This window comes from Ammospiza nelsoni, chromosome 7, assembly GCF_027579445.1.
Source record: "Ammospiza nelsoni isolate bAmmNel1 chromosome 7, bAmmNel1.pri, whole genome shotgun sequence".
NCBI lineage: Eukaryota > Metazoa > Chordata > Aves > Passeriformes > Passerellidae > Ammospiza > Ammospiza nelsoni.
In genome coordinates, this window is record NC_080639.1 from 18695815 (window position 1) to 18720441 (window position 24627).

Here is a 24627-nt window from a genome sequence, read left to right on the forward strand (position 1 = left end):
AGGTTATGAATTCTCCACAATCAGCAGGAAGGCATTCTGTTGTGCACACAGTAAAGAAATCTTTAGAGCAAGCAGCCCTGTGATCAAACCTTGAAACAAAGGAGAAAGAATAGGGAAAACAACTGTTCAGTAATGATCCACCTGAACTTTTGAAGCTGTTTATCTCCATGCAAAACCAAGTGAAATAAAATATAGTGCCTACACAATGTTATTCATTCCTTCAAAGAACTGGGCAGAATGCAGGCAATATTACTTCCAGTGTTTTAGTGAGGTTTTCTGTCTTTGTATGGCTAATGGTTATATGCTGCAAGAAGGAAATTATTTTAATATTGTATAACATTATAATCTGGATTATTGCTTTTGATTTGAGCACTCAGACAATAAACTACTTGGATTTTTTTTGGCCTTTCTTACCCTTGAAGAGTTTAAGACACATTTGTCATGAAAATGCATCCATGTGGGAGCAGAAAGGAGAGCAGTTTTCCTGTGGGGGCCCAAGAAGCTGTTTTCTGACAACAAGCAGCAAAGCGGCAGCTGAAACATTGCTGCAACCCCACAGAAATGGTGAGGGCCTGGGTCCCTCTGCTCCTGCAATATTGCACAGGGTTTGCCAGAAAGCTTTGCTTGGTTGTCCTTTTCAAAATGTATTTTCTTGACTTATTGGCCTTTAAGAAAAAAGGAAAAAACAAACCCAAACTGCTTTGGAAAGTGCTTCCCTTATCAGTGACTCGTTGGTGCAGATAAACTCTGAATTCTGAAGTCATTGTGTTTGCACTGAAAGCATTGGTATCATATCTCTGTGTCAAAAACCACTAGAGACTGAGTGTGGAAAGGACTCAACCAGGAATTAGTTTCCTGTCTATGTCCTTGTTGAGCATTGCATGATTTTACAATTGAATACATGAGGTTCCAGATCTAAGTTTGGTGTGGTGATGTGCAAGTCAGGTTGCAAGATCAGTTATCTCTGATTTTGTTTAAAATAAAACTTCTGCTTGCACAGCTGAAAAGTTGCCAAGTCTTAGTAATAGTCTAATTTAGTTTTGATTTGCTAAGGGGCTTTCCATGTGTCTTGGTTTACAATAAGCAAAACGTGCACCACCTTGAGATGTAATTATTTTATTGTTAAAGAAAGGGGAAATAATGCAGGTTTTTTTCTGCCTTCCTTCTTTCCTCCTCCCCCAGTAAAAAACAGTGACATCAGGTACAGGAAAGAGAGATTTCTCTCTATGTGGATGACATAGTAAATAAGATATTTTGGCTCAATTAAGGGCTCAGAAGGCATCAGGTATTTCTCTCCTTTTATAGGAGAAATTTACTGTTGTAAATTTACAGTTCACTAAAACTATTGTGATACTTGCAGATAAATTAATGAATAGTGAAAAATGTCAAATCCTAATTAAATCCCACTATTACTTCCAGGAATGGTTTATCTCCTCTTCAGGAATACTTGATTTGAGCTGCTTGTTTAACAGGAAGAGCTATTGATCCCTTCAATAACACTTTAGAATCATTAAGAGGAAAAACTTTAATCTCCTTCAGCTCTTTGAAGTTGCTTTGGTTAATGTCATCTCTCTGCGATGCTGAAGAGCTAATGATGTTCTTGAAAGATATTTCCAGCATTATTCTCTCCTGTCTTTTGTGCCCTGCTGCCATTACCTGGCTGCTCACAGGGTTAGCTGTGCAGTAAAGCAGGAAGGTACCAGTAGTGCATGTGCTTGCCTGCTCACTTTGGAAGGTTTTATATTCTCCTTCAAACATCTTCCTGGTGGAAGTAAACACATGTATCAGAGATTTATTTTTTTTTTAAACTTCTGATTAGTTATCCTATGCTTCTGTTATCTCAACATTTTGAGGCTTGGACTTAGATGTATCTTCAAGTCATTAAATTTCATTCTACAAAGGCCCTTGATAATGTGGTTGCATCTGTCTGTACATCAGGGAATTCTCACAGTTTCTAGACTTAATTTCTTATGTATTTTTCTAAACTATTACATAAAATTCAACTTCAAATCTGATATTGTTTGCCTTACCAGGGCCCACACACCCTTGTTCATGTAAAGGGTAAAATACCTCGAAATATTTCATGTGATCTGAATCATGGACATTTTCTCAAAGAACACTAAATATTCTAGAAGGTGCAACTCTGTCTGAGAAGCAAGTTGCATGGGATAGCTCATACCCTCATTAAAAACATTATTTTTGACTGGCTTCAGTAACACATACATTGGCTTCTCTAGGAATGTAGAAAATTTTTGAGGGACTGATACTAGAAAATTGAATAACTGCACCAAGAGTGTTTTGGTTCTATACAGCACTTCAGAAATGCTGAATTGTTATGAGAAGGTTCAATTTCTTTAAAAATTCCTCAAATCCATCCAGGAGATCTAGAAGTGGGTCTAGTAGTTCTAGAAGGCTCAACTGATTGCATGCAGAGCCACGGCCAGTTCTGTGGCACAGCTTAAGGCTCCAAGTAGGAGATCATCCATCATTCAGGGCCAAAGACATTTTGAAACATGGGATTAGAAGCATCTTGCAGGGTTTTATGTGTTTTCATGGCTAGTTTGTTCTTAGCTTTTAGTGTTTATGGATGAAATTATAGTCTTAACAGTTTATTCCTAAGACTCTTTTGCCTGTGGCTTGCCTTCTGTTTTTTAACTTGCAATTACAATGTGTTTTTTTCCAAATATACAGAGGCACTACTTCAACTGATGCTTAATATGAATTTCTAAGCATGGTATAAAAACAAAAAGTTGTGCAAGTTAAATAGAAGGAATAAGCTGCATTTTATAGCCAGTATAAACACACTTGGATGTTTTATAGCCATCAGTATTATCTCCTTTGACACTTGAGGCTTTTCCCTAGGAGACAGAAAGCAGAAACTTCCTGGAATTTCTTTAATTAGCCTGTTCATTTCACTTAATAAAACAAGAAATCAAAACCATATTGTGTTTCTTACACAGGATTCTTAGAAAATGTAATGCAAAGTATATAGTTCTTATATCTGAACAAAATTGCAAGCAATTTGAGATTTCATAGTATTTTAATAATTTTTTTACTGATTTCACATTAGAAGTCTCTGCGTATGGGATATGCCAGTAAGTGTGCACATGAGCAGTTAGAAAGCTCATAAAAAGTCTGGTGTTAAAGTGCATTCAGAGCAGCTGCAAATGGGGAACAAACCAAACAAGTCTTTTGCAATTATAAATAGTTTTGATACTGTTAGGTCTAAACATCACCTGCAACCTGCTTCAAGAGAAATGCTGTGCATGTCAGCATCAAAGTTTAAGATCAAATTATTTTGCTACCTGCTACACAGGTAGCATCAACTATATCCTATGCACAGTACCTGTTTATGATGTAATTCTCACACATTTGTGCACATCTCAGAAATCCAATTAAGTGCAGTCATGGTGTAAAATTCCTTAAGAATTCTTTCATGAAGGACTGTTCAGGAAACATAGGCAAGAGGGAGCTTTTTTCCTTTGATGCTCTTCCATTCAAAAATGGCATAATTTCTCCTAACATCCGTCTAAACACAGCGCATTTTTTAGATTTCAAATAAAGCATTAGTTTAGTTTTAAATTAAGACGGTGCTCATGTGCTCTTCCCCTTAGATCTTAAGGCATTCACTTCTACTGTAACCAGAAAAAAAATCCAAATCTAAAGGTTGTTATTGTCACCTATTTCTGTCAAACATTTTTTCATGACCCAGAGAGCCAAAAGCAGGTGTGTTAAGTCCATTTTTCATTTCACTGATGTACACTATGCATTGTGTACCAAGCTGCTCTAAGTTGTTGTGTGGACACAGTGCAACTCATGTGGATCAGGATAGAATGCCAAATGTGAGTGTCTGATATGGTAGTTGTGATTTTGTGATTTAAAACAGGAGCTGTGGTGGATGTTATACATATCTCCCTTTCTTCAGCAATAATCAAAAAATTCTAGATGCAAGTTCTTCCTAATAACTGTTATCGTGCTAGTCTGTACACTGACAATAAAAGAAAAAAAATTACCTCAAAAATCTACAGACTAGCATAGATCTTAGTAAAACACTGATTATGTCTGATTTGCAAAGGTTGTTCATAGGTGCTGCAGTTGATGCAGGATTCTTTTCCTCTGTGCCTGTACAGTGTTGGGTAATATCGGTCTTAAATGATTTTGCCATTAATAATGAACAACAGCATCATCCAAAGGACAGGCTCAAATGGCAGTTTTCTCTTCAAAGGGAGAAAGATTATCCAAAATTTTGGCAATGTGCAATGCCTGTTCTGGGTTTGGTAATAGGCCTGATGTTATATTCAAATCACTGTCATCTATATAAATATTAATTATAACTAGCAAGCTGGCTGGTCAGCCTTCAAACTTTTTATTGATGACTTTTAAATGAGCTAAAATACTTGAATTTATCTTACTGAACAAGAGTTAGAAATCTGCCTTGCTGTTTTCCAAGGAGGACATGTTCCATTGCAAATACTGTGAGCTCCAAATCAGCTTGGTAAGGCAGCCCTTGGCCACTTCCCTGCCTGCCCCACAAACTTCCAGCTATTACACATTAAAAGCTAAATTAAATTCTGCTCATAGCAAGACTTCTACAATGCTGTTTTCCTCCTGTCAAAGGGATCTGTAGCAGGAAGACAGTAACTGTGATAAGATACTACCCCTATTCATCAGGTAACATCTGACCACGTCTTCACTTTTACTGCTTCCTGTTAATACAGGACAGCTTTAATTTATGGTGAGTTGGGGTTTTTTCCTTCACACAACATTATATTTACTAGCTGGGAACCTGTTTATACAGTTGTGTATAAATCTTTAAAAATGTCAGTGATTAATTTTAAAATCTCATTTATCACTATATGATTAGTGCATTAGTTAAGGTTTGAAGAATAAATGTCAAGTAATTAGAAGCAATTTTGTACCAGACTCTCAGACAAGGTGATTGATCACAGAAAAGTCACTGGAAAATAGACCACTGGGCTCATGGTGCTCAGCACCCAGAGCAAGACAGCAAAAGAAGAGGAGCCAAAATAAAAAAACCCCAAACACTAGAAACCAATCCCAAACGTCAGTGATGATATTTTACATGAATAATGAAGCTGTAGTAACTGACTACAGTTTCTAAAGAACTTTGAGGTTTGAAAGATGAGGCAAGAAATGTCTGAAGGACAGTGAGAAGACCAGAAAATAGCATGTTACACATTTATTTCTTTTCTGGAGCCTTTAGCCTTGAGGCACACTTTGTGATACACCCGCAAATATTCCTACCAGGTGGCAAATACAATGGCACCTTTGCTACACATCATGATGATAGCACAAGGGAGGGCATTTCAAGGGCTGAAGATCCAGGGGAACAAAACACCGAGCTCATTCTTGCTGCCATTTAAACCAAGGTGTGCACAGCGAGGTTCTCTTTTGTTCTCTCCCCTGCGAGGGAGCAAACCTTGAGCTGTGCTCTCCGGGCAGGCAGGGCCCAGCAGCGCCGCGGGAGCTGTGCCGGTGCTGCCGAGCATCCATCCGCACTGCCTCCCGCGCTCGGCCGGGGGCTGGCGCCGGGGACATCCAGCTCCTTTCCCAGAGCTGTGGTTAAAGCATTGCAGTCGCTTGTGCATGAGATGCGCTGGCTTGATAAGGCATTACGGAATTTTAAGATAATGTTGTTATTAAAGAGGTATCTCCGAGAGGATTTCAGTCCGTTCAAAAGCAGGATGTGGTGGCCGGGACCTTCGCCTGGTGAATTTCGGGCTAATGTGTTTTTCTGCTTTGCACCTGTGATTTGTTCCCGCGGTGCTGAGGCTGTTGGCCCTTGTGAAGCCAGATGTGCCAATGGTGCAGATGTGTACAGACACACCCTGTGCTGGCCAGCACCCGTGGGGGTGAGCCTGGTGGTGAACTCCTTCCAAAAGCTGCTGCTGTTCCCGAAGGCTGCAGAGCCAGGGCCAAAACATCCTCCTAAGCCAAGAATCTAATCAGAAATAACGATTGAGCTCTGTTTTGAAAACTCTGATCAGCCACTGCTCCAGTGCACAGTAAAGTACAGTAACTAAGTGTGAAATGACAACACGCTTCCCTAGGTTTTAGCAATAACTGCACTAATAGCAAAGGCATTATCAGACAATTGAAATTACTAATCAAAGCACTCAGGCTGATCTAAACTGTAGTATTCATACTGCCTATCATGAAAAATAGTTTTATACTCTGAACAGGAAAGCATTTTTAATGTAAACATGCAGTTGAATAGTTAGCAAAAAAACCATTTGGGAGTAGTCGAAGTGTAAAAGCTGGCCATTTAATTGAAGGAAGTTGGAATGAAAGCTTGGGATTTAATTCCAGGAAATGTAAGGGGAAAATAATCTGAAGATCCAACTTATTTCCAAAAAGCCAAGGAAAACACTCTGTGCACACAAAGGTCAAATCATGTAGGCAGAATTGCAAAGATTTTTTGCATTGCTTTTTTTCAAACCAGTTTTCATCTGTGTTTAAACTTCTTTGAGCTCTGCAATTGAAATATTATTTCTTGGTAGTCCATCTGCTCAGTAAACATTTGCACTTTATACATGCAAAATAAAAATGTTTTGTAAAATCAGGTCCATCATGCTAGAATTTATTTGGGAAGGAATAAGAATAAGGAAAAAATGACTCTCACATTTATTTTTTAAACTTTGCACACTAAGTGAAGTACATAAACATAAAACCCTATGTTTTGAAATATATTACAAACATAACAAATGTCATATTTTTGTCTTAAAGGATATTTGGATATACTGAAAACTCCCCACAATGTTTTCCTTTGGCTCTCTACAACAAAGATTAGGCAGAATTTTGAACATGGACACCTGAGTGCAGCTAACTGCATAAACCACCTGTTCTTTAGACAGGCCTTTAAGCTTTATCTGCCTGGTGCAAGGAAAGGTGTTTTATTCACTCGCTGACCCTGACCTGCACTCACAGAACTGAAACCACTAATTGCAGCCTATGCACACGCTTCTCTTCCTTCGGGCTGTTCTCTGCCGAGAGCCTTCTCTTGCAGGCGGGCTTCCCACTGCACCCCCGCTGCCACCGCGCCCCAGGAGATGGTGGGACCCGCTCCACGACCTCCAAGCCAGCACCTGCAAAGCCCCGGCCGAGCTCTGCGAGCCCCTGCTGGAGGTGGCGGATGCTCACAGCTGTGGCGGTTCCACTGGCGTGGATCGAGCTGCGGCTGGGTTTGAACTGGCAGCGCGCACCTGTGAGGGGAAGGGAGGGAGGGAGGGAGGGATGGCTGCGGGTGTGGCGATGCTGCTCCCGGCCACACGGGCTGGCCAGCCTCTGCTGCTGGGGTGCCAGCCTCTGCCGGGCTCTGCCTTCATCAGGCGGGAAATGCCACCTGCACAAGCGAGTTGCACCAGGAACGCTGTTGCCTTTTCAACTGAGCGCTTTTAGTGCTGAAATTTACAGTCCTGGACAGCGAAAACCGATGACAGCTGGGCTGGCTGAAATTTCTCGCGCGAAATATTTTGAGGGGAAATCTATGCGTTTCCTCTCTTCGTCGTTGCTGGCATGTAAGTAGGAATTTTCACCTCGCTTTAAGGAGTCATGTTTTTCACAGTACCATTGGCTCTTCTGCCGGAGCAGGCAGGCGCAGCGTGCCCGAGGAGGCACGGGCCGGGGGAGCGATGCTTTCCACGGGGCATCTCCTCAGAGGAGCGGCGGGGCCCGGGACGGCCCCAGCGGTGCCCGAGGGCCGGGCCGGAGCGCTGCGCGGGGCTGGGCCCGGGGCTCGCACGGGCCGTCCCGGGCGGGACGCGCTTCCCTTTGTGCCCGGCGGCGCGGCGGCCGCGTTGCCATGGGAACCGTCCCGGCGGCCGCGGCGGGCGGAGGCGGGCCGTGCCGGCGCAAGATGGCTCCCCGAGGCGGCGGGACGCAGCGTGAGCGCGGGCGGGGGGCGGGCGAGCGCGGGCGGGGGGCGGGCGGGCGCGGGCTGCCCCCGGTGCCGCGCGTCCCCGGCCACCGTCCCCCGACACCCCTGGCCCAGCCCGGCCCGGCCCGGCCCGGCCCTGCCCAACCCCTGCCTTCCCTACCCCTGCGGGCTGTGCCCGCCCCGCCCCGCGGCAGCAAGTGGCAGCGGCCGCCGGTGCCGCGCTGACAGCCCCGCGCCCAACTTGTGTTGCAGGCGCGCCCCGCCGCTGATGCGAGAGCTGCCGCCGCGCCAATGCCAGCGCCGCGCCGCCCGGCCAGCCCCCGCCGCCCCCCGGGCCCGCCCCGCCGCCGCCGCCGCCGCGATGGCTCTGACCTTGTTCGGTGAGTGAAGCGCCGCCGCCTCGGCCCGGCGGGCGCGGGGCTGCCGCCCCCATTGTCTGCGGCGCGGCAGCGCCTGGGCGTGGGCGCCGCCCGCAGGGCCGGGCCCGGGGCTGCGGGAATCACCCCGGAGGGGCAGCCCCGCGGGGGCTCCCTGCGACCGGCAGAGAAAAGTTGGGGTGCCTCGGGAGCCCCGCAGCCGAGGGGCTGTGCCGGAGCCACGGGCCGGCCGGGGGTCCCCGGAGCGCCGCGGGCGGACACGGGCGCAGCTCCCGCGGGAGCCGGTGCCTCCCGGCCGCGGGCAGCCCGGCAAAGGAGGCTCGGGAGCGCGGCTCTGGCCGTGCCCGGCTGCGGTGGGAACCGGCTGGAGAAACTCTAGTTTAAACTGTTGAACATGTGGGTTCTGCCAATTCAACGTTATTGAATTAGGCTTGCTTGTGCCTAACGTGAGCAATTTTACGGCGGGCAAACAAACAAAAAGGCTTCAAATTGTGTCTGGCAACATGAGGTAAATGCAGCAATGAAAGGAAAACAGAAATGAGTACAGCTAAGGTCAGTACAGAGTTAACAGGATAATCGGGATATCCTTTCTTGAAAGAAGCTCGTGCACCACGAGTGATTTCTAGTGAATAGAGGATGTCAAGTCTGTTCGTTGCGTTTAGACTGTGAATTTCATTTCATATGTAAACAAATGGCTTGCTTTCATTGATTTCCCGATTCTTGGACTGGTACAATTTCTTAAAAGACTAAAACCAGGTTTTTGGATTTTCTTAAAAATTGACACTTGTGATATTATTTTGCATATTGAACCCCATCTGAGAAGTTTAGCAGGTGTTGCAAGATAGCTCCCTGCAAATAAAATCTGTGCTGTGTTGGGTTTAGCTACAGTGCTGTCTCCCATATTTATATTTCCTGCTCGAGTTTTTCAGGATGCCATTGGTTCATAGGTCAGAGTAAACCGTCTCTGTTGTTTTATGTCTGATCTCGTCTCTGAGTTCACGGGACTTCAGGAGCTGCAGGTAGGGGGGCCCTGCAGGTTGTCAGGCGTGGGGTGAGGATCAAGCTCTTGAACTTAGAAGTGAAAGTGAACACAGAGATCAAATGGCAGATTGGCCCTTTTAGAAAAAAAAACCCCGCTGTTTATGTTACATTGTATCATTTTGAATTTGATTGTTTGAAAATAGGTAGTTTGTTACATTGGCACTGAAGGTAAATATTGTCGTTTTCCCTAACAGAAAAAAAAATTTTTAGGCTGAAATACACACATTCTCCATGCTGAGTGTCATTATAATTTTTGTCTGCAAAAATGAAGAATATTTTAATTTTAACTTTTAAAGAAAGTGGCATTCCTATATCAGGTACCTTTTTTTTTAACTTATGAGATTCTTTTCCAATTTGTACGTGTTTGATTGACTGCATGACATATTCTATTAATACAAATTTGCATTACAAAGTAACTTGGTGGTTTTGTGTGTTATCACATCTCTTGTTACAGTAAATGTCATTGATACATGTAAAAGATAATGAGTCAAGAGGACAGAGTGGGGTGCTCTGCTGTGTCTGTAGTTTTTAAACATTATCTTGCTGAGGGCAAACCTCAGGATTGCACTCTTTTAAGAAAACAAAAAGTGACAATAAAACAGTGCAACAAAAATGGCTCATATGCATCAACAAATGAATGTGATGCCTTTCACAAATGTAAAAGCTTAACAGTATGTCTTAAACTATGGATGCAAGTGTGTGAGTTGTGTAAATGCAGAAGTGTACGTGAGTGCAGTATCTTTGCAGATGTGGTTGTGATTAATTCATGGTTGAGCTAGCACAGCTTACTGTGTTGCTGTGAGTCCTCTGAGTGGGGTGGCTTGGCACACTTTGTCTCAGCACATAACAAAGACAGACTACAGCGTGCTTGCTTTGAGCTTCAGGAACGGTGTTCAGCCTTTATTATAAATGTTGGCTGCTGATGGGTAGTTACATTTTCAGTTACTGCACTGGAGCTACCCATAGTAAATCATTAAAAATATAACCCACAAAAGAGGGGGGGTTGTTTATTTCAATGTAACCTCCCACCAAAGCAATATCAGCAAATTTGAGGAAAGGCAAATTAAATGTCTGAATTAATTTATCTGTTTTAAGGCATTAAGCAGCTGTAACTGTACCATTTTAAATTCACATCTATCTTATGCTGATAAAATTGTCCTAAGCAACAGATCTCAGGGGAGTGGTTTCTTTGGTTCTACTCACTCACGTAAACTCTAGGCTCAATATTGCATTTTTATTTTCCCTAGCCCATAATGATCTATCACACTGAACCAAATTTCACCATTCTCCGGCTGATTCTAATAAGTTGTGCTCCAAAAGCATGTAAAATTTGACGTAAATTGCCATGTAAACTTTATTGGGCAAGGAGATTCCCCAAGTTTCCTGGGTCCCTTTCAATCAGTGTGTGCTTGTATGTGCACAGCAAGGGAGAGGAGAGGGTTGGGCAGTGTCATAACGTGCTCTAGGGAGTGTTTTATGGCTCGTTCAGTGCATAGTGCAAAGACACTGCTAGAAGGGGACAGTCTGGAGACCAGGCTGGCATTGTTGCAGATCCTGGGTTAGCAGGGACACACTTATCAGGAGGGTGGAAGTCAGGTCCTGTTGGAGGCTGCCCTTTGCCATTGTCCTCAGAGCAGCCCACATTGCCACAGGAGCACTGCCTGCAGTCCACACCTTTGGGTGGCAGCTCCTGGGAAAGTTGGTTGTGAAAAGAGTTTCTAGTATTAACAATTAACATCAATTAACATAAACAACAATTAACATAAAGCCTAAGGGGTCCCTCACTTACCCTTTTCAGTTACAGCCTCTTGGCAAGATTATGATGCAGCAATAAAGTACAAGGGACGAAAAACATTAAGACCCTTCATTTCATCAGTTTTAGTTATTTTGAAATTCCTTTCTTCATCCTGTCATTGTCTCTCAGTCATGCCCTTCCAAGATACCCTGTGCTGACAGCTGGCTGTATGGAAGGTGTGTAGGGGGCTGCCCATGTTCCCTGGTACAGATGGTGGGTCTGTGATGTGGGTGATGGGAAAGAGGCGTTCAACTGCCCCACAGATAGGAAGAGCAGCCCCTGTTGGAATTAGTCAGCAGTGGGAGAGCCTGGAAGTTGTTAGCTGGAGACATACCTCTGTTACCTCAGTCATGCTGGCTACTTCAGGCAGTGTGTCACCCCAGCAGGGTTCATAGTTCCACAGGGTTAACACTCACAGATGTTTGCTGTGATTTCGGCCTGTTCAGGGCCAGAACTCGGGCTCCAAGATCCTTTTGGGATCCAACTCAGGATATTCAATGACTGTGTGACAAAGTTGCAATGGCAGAAATAGCCTGTTGTGACCATAGGTGGTCACCTATATGTGCCACGCCTTTTCATGGGGCCAGCAAAGCAGGGTTTCACCAGAACATTCAGTTTGTGTTTCAGTGGCCAAGCACTTGGAATGCAAGTTTGATCTGGCAGTGGAAAGCAGGTCCTGCACAAGGACTGCATGAGCAAAGGACTGGAAAACAGTCAATTTCTCTGAGAAGCAGAAAAAAATTTCTGTCTGATTCTTTTGTTTGTTGCAAGTAATAGATGCAATAGGTTTGATATCCATGTGAATTGTTTATTAAGGTTTTAAATTCATTTTATTCCACACAAAGTGTGCATTTTCACATGCAGTGTGTGTGAATGTCTGGAACTTGAGCAGATGTCCAGTTTTATTGGTGTTTTTCCTTCTACAGCACAGTCCTGTTGTGCTGTAGGAGGAAAAACAGCAATAGAAGTTGTGGTGATTATAGGTGTAACCTCCTTTTTCTCTTTGACTGTTTCTTGCTGCCTGGTGCAGCAGCTGGAATGGTGTTAGAGCCATTCTCTGCCATCTCAGCACAGTCTGGTGGCTGCATGCCCAGCCTTTGGGCTGAAGCCACTTGCCTGGCTTAGCAGAGGTGGCTCAGGGATGCCCACCAGTCCTGCTGTGCTGAATCCCTGCAGGGTAGCAGCTTCCTAGTGACAGGAAAAGCAATCAGTCACGTTCCTATGGCTAGACTTCCTAAAGCCATCTGTTAATACCCTAAGATGTGAGATTGCACAGTGACAGGCCTGAGGTGCACGCTGTTATTCCACTTGGATGACTCAACTATTGGAAAGATAACAAACAACATAGAGGGAAAAGGAGGGGAGGTATTAAGTTATCCCACTGTTTGCTTGTGTCTTTGAATATCCTGAAAAGTGTTCAAAGAAAGTCAACATTGTACTTTGAAAGAAAAATAGTTTTGTTATGTTTAGTGCTTGCGAGTTGTCCTTGTCTTTTATGAATTCCCTTCCTGTTCATTTATTTGCTCATCAACTCTCTTGTGTGAACAAAGGAGGACATTTCAAAACAGCCAGGAGAGATCTTCATGGACATATTTGTCACTAGTTATCCCTGCTTTTGCCTTCTTGCTCGGAGCCTGCCAGTGGATAAAAACTCATCCCTGAGTGTTGGTGGTTAAGAAATGAGAAACGAAGCAATTCTCTTTTAATCTTCAAAGTGCTTGCACTCTGATGAGTGGCTACAGCTGAATGGGATTAGAGACAGAGCTGTAGTCAGCATGACAGATATGGTTTTATAAGGAGATGATGAAAAAGAGCAGTTTTTAGAGAAATCTTTAGGGAAAATATCGGAATAAAAGAAACAAGCAATACACTGCTACAGGCAGAAAGGGCAGGGGCTGAGAAGCCAATGATCCCTCTGTTTCAGGGGTCCATGCATTTCTGGAAGAGCTCATAAATAGTGATTTGCTCACTTAGCAGAATTGCTTCCACGGCTGTGAGCTCTGATGTTGTCCTGCACAGAATTAATTTTCTATGATTATTTTCTACTATGGGTATGAAGTGAACCTTTTTAAATAAGTTCTTCCATACTAGAAATAATAATTAACAAATTACTGTTTCAAGTTCTATGCATCTGTGATTAGTGTTCTCCATGCAGACTGGGATTGCTGGCTCATGGCTGCTTCAAAAGGTAGGATATACTTATGTTGGTTCAAGCACATATTTTCTAATGTGTCAGTCTTAAAGAGAGACATTTTTCTCTAAATAAATGTTTTCTTTGCTTGGGAAAGGGCATTAATTTTTAGACTGCTTGGTTGGCACAGGTACAGAGACCGTAAGTGCTCCTCTGATAAATGGTTCACAACAGATAATGCTGCAGATTTTCTGTAGAATAGGAAATACTCAAAAATTAATCTGCTCATTTTTTGTCTTGTGTGCAGAGCCTTCTAAGAGCAGGAAATAAACAGATCACCTACAATTCAAGTTCTTCTCTATATTTGGCCCTGGGCTATGCTTACAACTTGTGGCTACCTGTGATTGTGAAGTTTATTGACAGAGCCCCTTAACTCAAGAGTCCAGTTGTCCCTGAAAAGTCTCTGAATATGTTCCTTACCTGTAGTAGGTAATGGAATCTTGTTCATGGAATTGGGACATTTATAGTAGGATTTTTGTCACTACAGGGAACATAAAGGTAGAATGATAGGAATGGTATCTATCACGGATGTTTCTAGGCCAAAGAGAAAGTAAAAAACTGAAAACTGTTTGAAGAGCATAAGGTGAGCAACAAAGTGAGTACATATCCCATGTGGCGCTGCCTGTGCTAGGTCTTTTTCAGCAGAACAACAGTGAATTCAAAGTGATGTTTTTAACCTGGTTGCAACAGATACTCTTGAAGTGGTTAGCCCTTGCTTAAAATACTTGGGTTCACTCAGTACTGACTGATAACAAGCTAATTTTAGAGGGCATTTAAGCAATTCAACATCTAGTCACAATGGGAACTACAAATAGTCTAATTAGATGAAGCTATTTAGGGATATTAGTACAATGTTTAGGTTTGGGGTTTTTTAACATTTAAAAATGAAGGTGATTTGTTAAAAATTGAAACTATTTTAGAGGGAAACTAGACCTTCCAACTCCCATTCATGTGTCTGGGAGGAGAAGTGTCCAGGTGCTGAGAGTCATAACATTTTCTCCTAGGTGCTGTGCTAACCTTTCATGATTTTTAGAACCTAATGAAACAAATAAGGAGAGCAGGCTTGAAAAGGTTTTGCCAGCAATGCAATCAAAAGAAAAAAACCTGTATAGGATCTATTAACTAGTAAATTGGTATAAATTGATCAAAATACCAGAGAAGTGACACTAACAGTATAGACAAGGATAAAAAATTTGAGTCATGGCTTCTCAGCTTAGTGCTTAGAAGTGTGCTTCACACAGTGGCTAGTATAAAATTGTGTTTCCTTTCAGTTGTATTAGAATAAGAATCTAAAGAAATCAGAAGTTTGAGGATTGTTGCTGAAACTGGAAAGGACATGTCCAGTTGTGTGCTCAAGTAATGAATTAAGGTGAGATTTTTTAATTTTCTCCAAAGAGATTCTCTTATGCTGATCATTGAACAATTGCATCCCTTTCCTCCTTGACACCAGCAGGTCCACTAAGAATGGAGACAGTGTAACACAGAATCTCATCTGATGATGTTGAAGTGAAAGACACTCTGAATGTGAGGATCTAGGAAGGTTTCCTGATGTACACTTCACATTGGCCAAGGGCTGATGCTCCAGGTGTAAATGTGGGGTTTCTTCTGTTTGTTTTGGACTCGATGCTTTTTGCTTTGTCAGGTTTTGGGACTTTATTCTCTCGCTAATTCTCTTCAAGAGGTCTTACCTGCTTTTTTCAGGTGTACAAAAAGTTTTCCATTGACAGAAAGCACATCTCTGTCCAGAAAAGTTTGTGTGTACTCACAGTGGCAATACTATAGCCATAATTTAAATACTGCTCTAATAGTAAACTCAAAGCACAAGCCTTTTGGAAGACTGTGCCATTTTTGTTGAATAAAGGCAGATTAATCAGGATCCCCCAGGGTGCAGACATGGGTAAGTGCTCTGTACGGTCTAAGCTGAACGAGCATTGTTGCACAGTTCTGTTTTTTCTGAGCGTGGGGTGTAGCATGCACCTCAGGCTGCTGAGCTGCTCCACCCTGTGGACAGAGGTTGTACAGTTCTGCACACAAATGTCCTCACAAGGAAACAAAACAGCCCCGAGACTGGCCCAAGGGCTCTTCTGTAGTTATTAGCAGGGGATGAGATGCTTCCTCCTCCCTCATAAAATCATCACCTGGCTCGGTTATTCTTTCAGTGCCATGGATTGTATCTGGCTTGTGCATCTTCACAAATGATGGCAGAAAGTTAAAAACCCTCTGGATGTTGCTTTTTGGAGTATGTGTGAAACAAGGAAGAGTACTGTAGGCGGATACAGTATGGGTGAATGAAGGTCATATAGAATGTAATCTTATCCCCCAACGAGTTGCAGCTGGACCAATTACTAAAGATCAGGAGCAGGCCTGATCTTAACAGGCCACACCTGTAGCCAATGAGAACAAGTGGTATAAAAGAATGGATAGGTGGGAACTGGAGTCAGATGGCTGCTGCAAGGACCAGGAAGAGTCAGTGCTTAGAGGAGGTACAAAACTCTGGCAGTATGGAATCCTTGCACTATAATGATAATAGAACTCTTGTTATGTAAGACAACAAGTACCATTTAAGGTCTCTGAAATATTTGATCTTCTAAAGCATTTAACCATATAGCCAGGACATGATAATTGCGTGGTATCTGGGCCTCAGGCAGCCTCACTGGCCATGCCCAGGAAGATGCTGGGAAGAGTTTCTGTAGTTCTCTGTGCTGTTCTGAGAGTTTGGCTGTGTGTGGAGTGAGTGACGGGTCATTGTCCTGGTTCTAGTCGGGGGGAGGGAGGGAGGTTGGTCACACCCAGTTGTAATCCAATAGTGTTGCTGTGTGTGCAGCAGCCTCTGTGAATGGTAAGAATTGGCATTTGACATTTGCAGCACTCTGAATGAAAAAGATATATAAAATGATAATGATATATATGAAGTGATTTGAAAGTTATTGGAAATTGTACTCATAAAATTCTATTTATTCATTTGTGAGTCTAACTTCCATGATATATTTTGATATGTTCATCTCTGAATTTATTTTCATGACCTTATCAGGTTCTGTGATAAGCATCATGGAACACTGGTCATGTTGGGGCTGGTTTGCTTTTGGTTAAAATGTTGTTAATGCTGATGGGATGTGATAAAGTGGTCTGTTTTTCATGTGACCAAAGCTTAGTCCCTTGGGAGAATGCATTAGGAAAACTGCATTCTCTGGTAGTGGCCCTCTGAAGAGGTTGCAGGCTGGACTTTCCTGCTCACAGTGAGCAGGTAGGTTTCTTTTGGCCTCTGTCAGTTCTGTGAGGGAGCCGCTGTCACATCCAGCTTTGGTGCAGCTGGCAGGATCTGGCTCTGCTGACCACATCATGTGGTTGGGTCTGGGTATCTGGTGCTGGTGGGAGGTGATGGTTTCCTCTGCTACGGTGCTCATCTCCATCTCCTTCCTGCTTCCTTCGTTGCAAGAGCAGTCTTGCCATTTAAGAAGCTAAAATAAAAATATATGTTTTCTGATCTTGATCAGAAGCTGGATGTCCCAAGGCAGCTTGCTTGTGTGAAAGTTCACTCTAAATATAAAGGTAAAATTCTGCTTTCTAAATACTAGAATTGTTTTGTTGCCCACTACATTGTGGTGTGCTACCACAGCTGCAACTATTTAAATTGCATAGCAGGTACAACTGAGCATCATAGACTCACAGAGGGGTTTCAGTTGCAAGGGACCTTAAAGGTCATCTAGTTCCTACACCCCTGCCATGGGCAGGAACACCTTCCACCAGAGCAGAGCCCTGTCCAGCCTGGCCTTGAACACTTTCAGCGATGGGGCAGCCACAGCTTCTCTGGGCAGCCTGTTCAGTGCCTCAGCACCCTCACAGTATTTCATGTAGGAAAGTTTTAGGGTACTGCTGCAGCAGTGGATAAGGAGAGAATAAAATTATTTCTTGTGTGGTGTAAATAGGGGACTATGTAAAAAGGAGAGCAGTTCTGAAAAACAGACTTAGTGCTTTAGTGCAGCTCCTGACCATTCCTCGTGCTCACATTGCTCATAAGTCATTCTCCTCAATGCTGAATTAGTATCTGATACATGTGCAGTCCAGAGCAGACTACAGACTATAAAAGTTGCTGATAATTATTTGGTAGGGCTAGTCTTCCAGTGTTTTTCAGCTGTGCTGTATGGTTTCCATGTGAATCTGGACACAGTGTTTCAGTGCAATCTGGAATAATTTTTTATTAAAAAAAGCAGCCTACAAAAAACCCCCAAAGAGGATGTATTTCTTCCTCACCTCTCTCTTACAGGCAAAACATGCACATGTGGGTTTATCCTTCCAATTAAGGAAGCATAATTTTGACACAGCAATTACTTCTACTGATTTCCTTTTGGCTTTTTTTTTCTCTTTTAAGCAGTATATTTATAAATGGGACTTAACAAAAGTTGAGAAAAATCTTCAGTTGTTTAATAGAAACAGAAGGGGAGGAAGCTTGTCACAGCATCCATTTCCAGTGGTGAGCTCATGGCCTGTAGCTGTGCTGTTGCTTTATTGTGGTGCTCAGGGAGCTCCTGGCTGACCTGTGTGTTTCCCAATGCCACATCATGTCAAAGCAAGCTGTGCCCACAGTCCCCTCCCTGCAGCCTTGTGTGCCCCTCCTCAGTGGCAGAGCAGCAAGCACGGCAGGAACTCCATGGAGCATCTTGTATTCCTTAGATTTTATTGAAACTGTACTTAGTAAGCAGAAACCCCCACCCCAATCCACCTCCAGCTGCGTTAGACCAAAGATGATAATTTAATCTTGACTTGCTCTTCTGCAGGCTCAGAATCAGCAGGAGCTGAGCTGTGGTCTCTGTGTCCCGGCTGTCCCAAAGCCTGGTGAGCCCCAGGTGGGACAGGGCATGCAGCACTCCTGGGACAGGGGCCCAAGCAGCCTCTGGGATGAGTGAGTTGCAGACTGATCTGTCAGAGGAAGAGCTCACTCTGGCTAACTCAGCTTGTTGGCGGTTTTTCTCACTTAGTAGGAAGGTCTATGAAAAGCAGAAAGGTCATTTTTTATTGCTTTTTTTGGGTGGGGTGGTGGTGATGCTGCTGTTAATAGTGATTTTTAAATGTAAAAACCTGGCATTTTCCTTATCCCACTGCTGTACGAGAGCAGCTGTGGGAGGCACAGGCAGGGCTTGTAGTGTCTCAGAGCTGTCTTACCATTTGCCCTTCTTTCTCTGTGGATATCCTGTGTATCACAGTCTCTGACAATTGCTTGCAACATTCTGCCTCACAGCAGTTTTCACCAAGCTGTGTCAGGCCAGGACCATTTTTAAATTATAAGATTGATTTTTGATCTGTCACATCCTATCACTATCCTTCTGTCTGTCTGTTTGTTTTCCTGTGCTGTCAATTACCATGATAGGGTTCTTATTATAAAGTCTAAGTGGGGCTGAAGACACAAAAAATAGCTGTTATCCAGAGAGACAAATCTGGCTGGGGTAATACTGTGTTAGCAAGGCTTGGGAATAGAGATACTGATCTTTCTTTGATGAACTCATCTGTAAGGGCCTCTGCTTCTCTCACCAGCTACTGTTCCTATTTTCTGTTTAGATGTCTTATGTAGGACTAAGTCTGCTTTTACCTGTGGACAGTTCCATGGGATCTTGGTTCCAGTAAGAATGCTTTGATATCCTAGAAATGCAGCTCATAATTGTTGGAAACCTGTTTAACATAGTGCCATGATCATATGAGAGCTAATAACCCAAGTTTCCATTACTTGTGGACAAATTTGTCTTTCTTCTAATTAGTGGAGAAAAAGGAGAAAGAAAACAATTTCAAAAGAGAGATAAGAAAACCATCTGAGTTCATCTTGTGTAGGGGGAAAGAAACATGGAGTTAACTGAAAAAGGACCTGGAGGTTATCTCTTAGCATTGATCATATCAAGCTTTCCAGCTATTTTTGGATTCCTTCAGGGCAGTACCAAACCTCTGTTGAGCTCTCCTTCCAGCAGCCCGTTCCCAGCTCCCCTGACCTGCTTTTCTGCCCCCAAACCCAGAAGGAGCTGAGGACAGAGGGGAAGCCCATGCAGACAAGCTGTCAGTGCTTGCAGAGCTGCTAAAGCACTCTGAGACCGTTTGGCTGTTGCCTCAATCACACAGTGTGCTGGGGGCTGCAGGACTGCTCCCAGAGCACAGCTTCTCCATGGGCTGGCCCTGCTCTCTCTCCTTTGTCTGCTTCCTGCCTAGTGCAGCAGATGAGCCTGCCAGGGAGGAAAATCATTATGAAAAAGATGGATGTAATGCTATAAACAGGGAGGGGCCATTGGGTGAAAAGCTTTCACCATAGTTCATTGGCTGCAGTTATAATAGTGAGCCATGGCATTGCCAAAAGGAAATGTGAAGTTTTCAGCTTTTCTATGTGGAGCATCCTAATTCATTTCTTTGGAGGCCTCTTGAATGTTTTATATGAGAAGCACACGAGGTAAGGAGTGGTGCGTCTCAGACTGGGGAGAAGCTCACAGCAATCAGAAAATGCCTTTCGGAATAAAATCTTAAATTCCAATTAAAAAAAGGCATCCTACCACATTGTTTCCATTTCCTGTCTCAGACCCTGCCAATAATTTTTTTAGGACTGTCCTTCATGATGCTGTAAAAAGCAATCACGATCTTGGGCTGGGTTACTTTACTTGGTAGTTGCATCTGTTCTGAAAGTAAGGATGTAAATACAAACCATGTTTTTGCCTGAGCAATGGTGTGTGTTATTGACAATTGTTTTAGAAAATGAAAAATCTGTTTGTAATAGGAATCACAATTGGTTTTTTATAACTTGATGGTCTAAGAGTTTAAATGGGTCAAGTTTGAGGAAGGAGAAGCTGCATTGGTTTGGCCATCTGACACAGCTGGAGTGATGTGCTTTGGAATATGTGAGTCTGTCTTGATGCCAGTTGTAACAGCAGTCAGAAATCAGATCTGCTCTTAATTTTCTCTGGAAGGCTCTGATTTTTGCCTGGGCTGCTAATGGGCAGCTTGGTTTTGTTTCTTTTTTTTTTTTTTATTTACCCCGGGAGGTTAATGAATGCACAGCAACTATCTTGGGCTGAAATGCAAAGATGGACAAGTTCTCAGTGGGTTTTTACCAAGGGGTAGGGGGGCAGAGTCAGTCTTGTGCTCTTTTATTGAGGTTTAGCTTTTGGTAAAGCCACAATACTCTACTTAAAAGTGTATTTTAGAGTAGGAAAGTGAACTTATGTTCATTATGTTGGTGTTGTGTGTGGAAAAACGAATGAAAGCAACCAAGCAAACTGTGATAAAGCACATCTCCCCTTTCAGCAAATTAGGGGATTATGCAATGGATGGAGGGGTTGTATTTCAAAAGTGCTTGTCCTGGACAGACATTGTCTTCAGGGTAGAAGATTAATTTACAGCTAGAAGGCACTTTTACATGATAGCATGTTGGTTTTTTTCACTAGTAGGATAACTGTTCAGAATATTTGTGTAATCAAACTCCAATCAATATTCCCTGTTAGATGGGTTGGAGAAATGAAGACAAAATGTATTTCTGTGAATGCCTTGAGACCATGGCTATAACAGTTGTCACTGGCTTGAAGTTATGGTGAAACTGCTGTGCTCTTGTTAGTGTTATTAATGTTTGGAGGAAATGAAGCAAGCAATGGGAAATGAGCTTTGTCTTTTTGCAGGCAGACTTTTAAAATAGGAGACAAAGAAGGATTTGCAGAAGAAAAAATAGGAAAGAAAATGTCAAAGGGTAAATGTTTTCTCCTGTATTATCCCTTGCTATGGTTGGAATGAGAGAGTATGAGAGCAATAGCCTCAACAGATATTTCTGCAGCCTTCCATGTGAGTTTAACTTGCCATGACCAAAACAGTGTCTACAGAGAAAACCAGTCTGGGTTTCAAAACAAAGAAGTCTGATTGCAGTGGTCAAGCTTGTGCAACCTGACATTACTCTGAATTCACAGTGAACAAGAATTTGCTTTACTGAATCTAAAAGGTACTTGGAAAAATTTCCTGTTAAATCTAAAAGAGGCAATTAATCCAATAAAGGCCTATTTCTGAAAATCTTGACCTTGTGAAATTAGACTGCAGTAGACCTTTCAAATAACCCATGGGGAGGATGGGAAACTGCCAAACTCATTGATCCATCTCTTCAGGGCTGTGGTCAGATGTAGTCAGTTCTGTCACAATGAATTTTTTAAAAAAAGCTGTTTTTCTTTTAAACACATACATTAGAGAGGCATATTTGATTTTTACAACATCTTCAGTTGGAAGTTGTTTACTGCGTAAATTAGACATTTCAGGATACATGTGGTGATGTAAATGAGAGGGTTACAAGACAATCTTTGGCCTGACTCTGTTGTTTTACCTGCAGCTGACCTGAGACCCATGTCAGGGAGCAATTCCCACCATGTCTGTCTTTTCTTAGAGAGCAAAGGAGGTGTTCCCAGGAATACTGAAAATCAGCAGCAGCCTGTTGTCTGGTGACGAAGATACAGAAAGTAACATTAAATTTCATCTTTATTAAATGCCCACAAGGTGGCACTTGTCATCTTTTTACCTCTCTGAGAGCCAAATTTCTATACTTGAAGCAACACTAGGAAATAATACTAGATGTTTTGAAACTTTAAGAGTAAGCTACCTGTGCTTTCATGGCATATTTCCTCACCCCATTAAGCTACTGTCAAGAGAAATGCAATGGTAAGAAAAATTTGTCTATGTGTCTATGTTTTTGTCTATGTGAAAGTTTCACTTTAAAATTTAAGATATTTAAGATTAATTTTTTTTGCTGTAAAAGATATAATTTTTTTTGATTTCTCATGATTTATGCAGTCATGTGCCAGTACTTTATTTGGCAAAGAGGAGGAAAAATGAATACTTGCTTCCTTTGCTTTGGTTAAATGAAAATCTAGAAATTAATGATTTGCAACCTGGTCTAATCACTTAGAGGATGAGTTCATTTTACTGCAGCAGTACTTGTGATAAGCAAAATATTACTTCTTAAAATTTCCCATCATTCAAACAGAGGCAATAATAATAGACCTGCTCATAAAAGTCATTGAACTCTGGCTGTTTTCAGTGGGTCTCTCATTCAGCCCCGTTAGAAGCATTCTCACAGAATTTATTGTTGCCAGATCAGACACTGTAGAACCAGGATGGCAGTGTGATCCATTTTCTCTTTCCCCCTCAAGACTGATGTAATTATCAGAGCATGCCCTTCTTTAGGCCCCTTCCCTTTTGCTGAGTGTGCTTTCTCGTGTCCCCCTTGGTCACATCTGAGAAATGCCATTAGCCCTTGTAGCTTTCTGGGGCATTGTACACACTGACTGTCTCTTAATCATTTTTTCTCCAGTAATAATAAGAGTAGTAAAAGAAAAAGCACAAGAGGATGAAAGAGCAAATAAAAATAAGTTTTCAATATTAAAAATTTCTGGGGCACAGGATGTGTGATGTAGTGCCATCTTGCAACTGAAGGGATGCATTCATTATTGGTGCCTGTTTTCAGTGATTTGCATCTTTCCCTTAGATTGTATTTTATTCTTGTTCTTCTCCCAGATGGGAATGCCTCTGAAAAGGAGAAGAAAATACACGGATTTGTTTTGTTGCTTAGATAACTCAAACATCATTTAATTTTAAAGGTCTAAAGCTGACCATGTGCATTTGAATTTATGGGCATTGGAAAGTGTAGCTACCTGTGCCAAAGGGTAAGGTAAAGAAGTAAAACTTACTGTAAGAAGAGTTGTCAGTGGTGACTGTCACCTCTGCCCCCAAGCTTGGGCGCGTCCCTGTGGGTGGATGGCTGCAGTGGTGCAGTGCCTTTGCTGTGTGCCAGCTCTCCAGGGCTGCCCTGGGAGCAGCTGGCTGCTCTTGGCTGCTGTGACCTCTGCCTGCAGATTGCCATCCCCTGGCAGAGACAAACCATGTGAGCTGGCAAAAGCTCCTTTTTGGACCTGGAGGCAGTTTGCCTCTGTGCTCAGAGTGGGATGTAGCTGGAATTTAGCAGTGCCTCGCTCCAGCTCCCACCGGGATGGGTTGTGTCGTGTCAACAGCACGATGGGCTCAGAGCAGGGGATGCCCTGCTGGGAGGGGTGCTGTCTGCACACCACTGAGGGCCCTGCTGAGCTCTAACACCTGCCAGCTTGTTGAACTGGGTGCCTGTCTGATGTCTTTTCCCTTCCTGGAGAAGGTGGAGAAAATAGATGGTGGTTTATTGGGAGACTTTTGCGCTGAAGCTCCTTTACAGCATTGGTGTCTTAGGAAGAGCCTTGATATGTCTAAAAGTTTTCAAAGCATTTTTCTTTTCCTTAATTCAAAGGAATTTGGGTGCCAAAGATAACATTAAAGAAGCATCAAAGACTCAATAACATTCTAGAAGTATCAGTCATCGTTGCTGAGTGACATACAGAAATGTGGTGCCTATTGCCTGGGGTGTTCTCAGCCCTGTGGGGATGTTCCATTAACAAAGGAAATTCTATGATGCCCAGGTTGTGAAACCCTAAGCGATTTCTACATGGCCCCAGGCCATATGTGCCATCAGGTTCTTGTCATTAATGTCTTGGTTTTAAGTCACTAATGGAGCAACATTACATTTGGGTAAACATTATTTATTCAGTGACTTCTAAACCCCAATTCTTTTTGTAAAATAACAGTATAAGAGGTTTTGTTTAAGAGAAAAGAAATATTCCAAAAAGTTGCAAGTCATATCCTTTAAAATGTGTTATAAGTCTGTGCGAGATATTTTGGTCAGAAATAGTTTGTTGCCCCTTTGCTTTGGAAAGATGAAGGCAGGACAAGATTGAGCCATAGGATCATTTCCCTTTTTCTATTCATGTGAAGGACTTAAATGCTAAAGAAGTATTTGTTTCTAAGAAAACATTTCTTGCCAGGTAAGAAAGCTTGACCACAGCTTTCTGTTTTGTTTATGGACACTGACTGAAGTGCAGTTCTCTACAGCCTTTGGCAGCTGTGTGTGGCACCCTAATCCAGGGTTGTTTCCACAGGACCCTCTGCTGCAATGGGCAGCAGCCACACATGTGGCACTTGCTCTTTGCATCAAGGTCCTGCTCCTGCCCACCATCCATGGCAGATTGTCATCCAACTTACTGCTCCTGGTAGCAGAGGGCCTTTGTGCAAAGAGAAGAGCATCCCAAGGTCTGGTCTAGGAGCAATGAAAGATGTTTGGTGTGTGTGTCCCTTACTTCTTCCTTACACATGCTATGGACAGGGATGGCTTGGTGTTTTCTGCATCATCTACCTTGCTGTCCCTCTCCAGAAGCTGCCTGGAATTATCTTCCCCTCCTGCTGCCAGCTGCACAGGGACTTCTGCAAAACACTTCAGTGCTGCTGCAGCCAAGGATCAGCTTCTCAT

At 43.0% G+C, this 24627-nt stretch overlaps 1 protein-coding gene across 3 annotated transcripts in view; it reads left to right on the forward strand.

Annotated features, from left to right (window-relative positions):
• The first annotated feature begins 7521 nt into the window (after positions 1-7521).
• CHN1 (chimerin 1) overlaps positions 7522-24627 on the forward strand; it is a 92444-nt gene continuing 75338 nt past the window's right edge. Inside the window, exons 1-2 of one of the 3 annotated variants that reach the window (XM_059475801.1) lie at positions 7522-7538; positions 8150-8277. In XM_059475801.1, the coding sequence (XP_059331784.1) occupies positions 7537-7538; positions 8150-8277 (130 nt within the window). In that variant the 5' untranslated portion in view covers positions 7522-7536. Of the gene's footprint in view, positions 7539-7866; positions 7905-8149; positions 8278-21934; positions 21960-24627 lie in introns of those variants that run through there. The other 2 variants (XM_059475802.1, XM_059475804.1) reach the window with 2 other exon arrangements.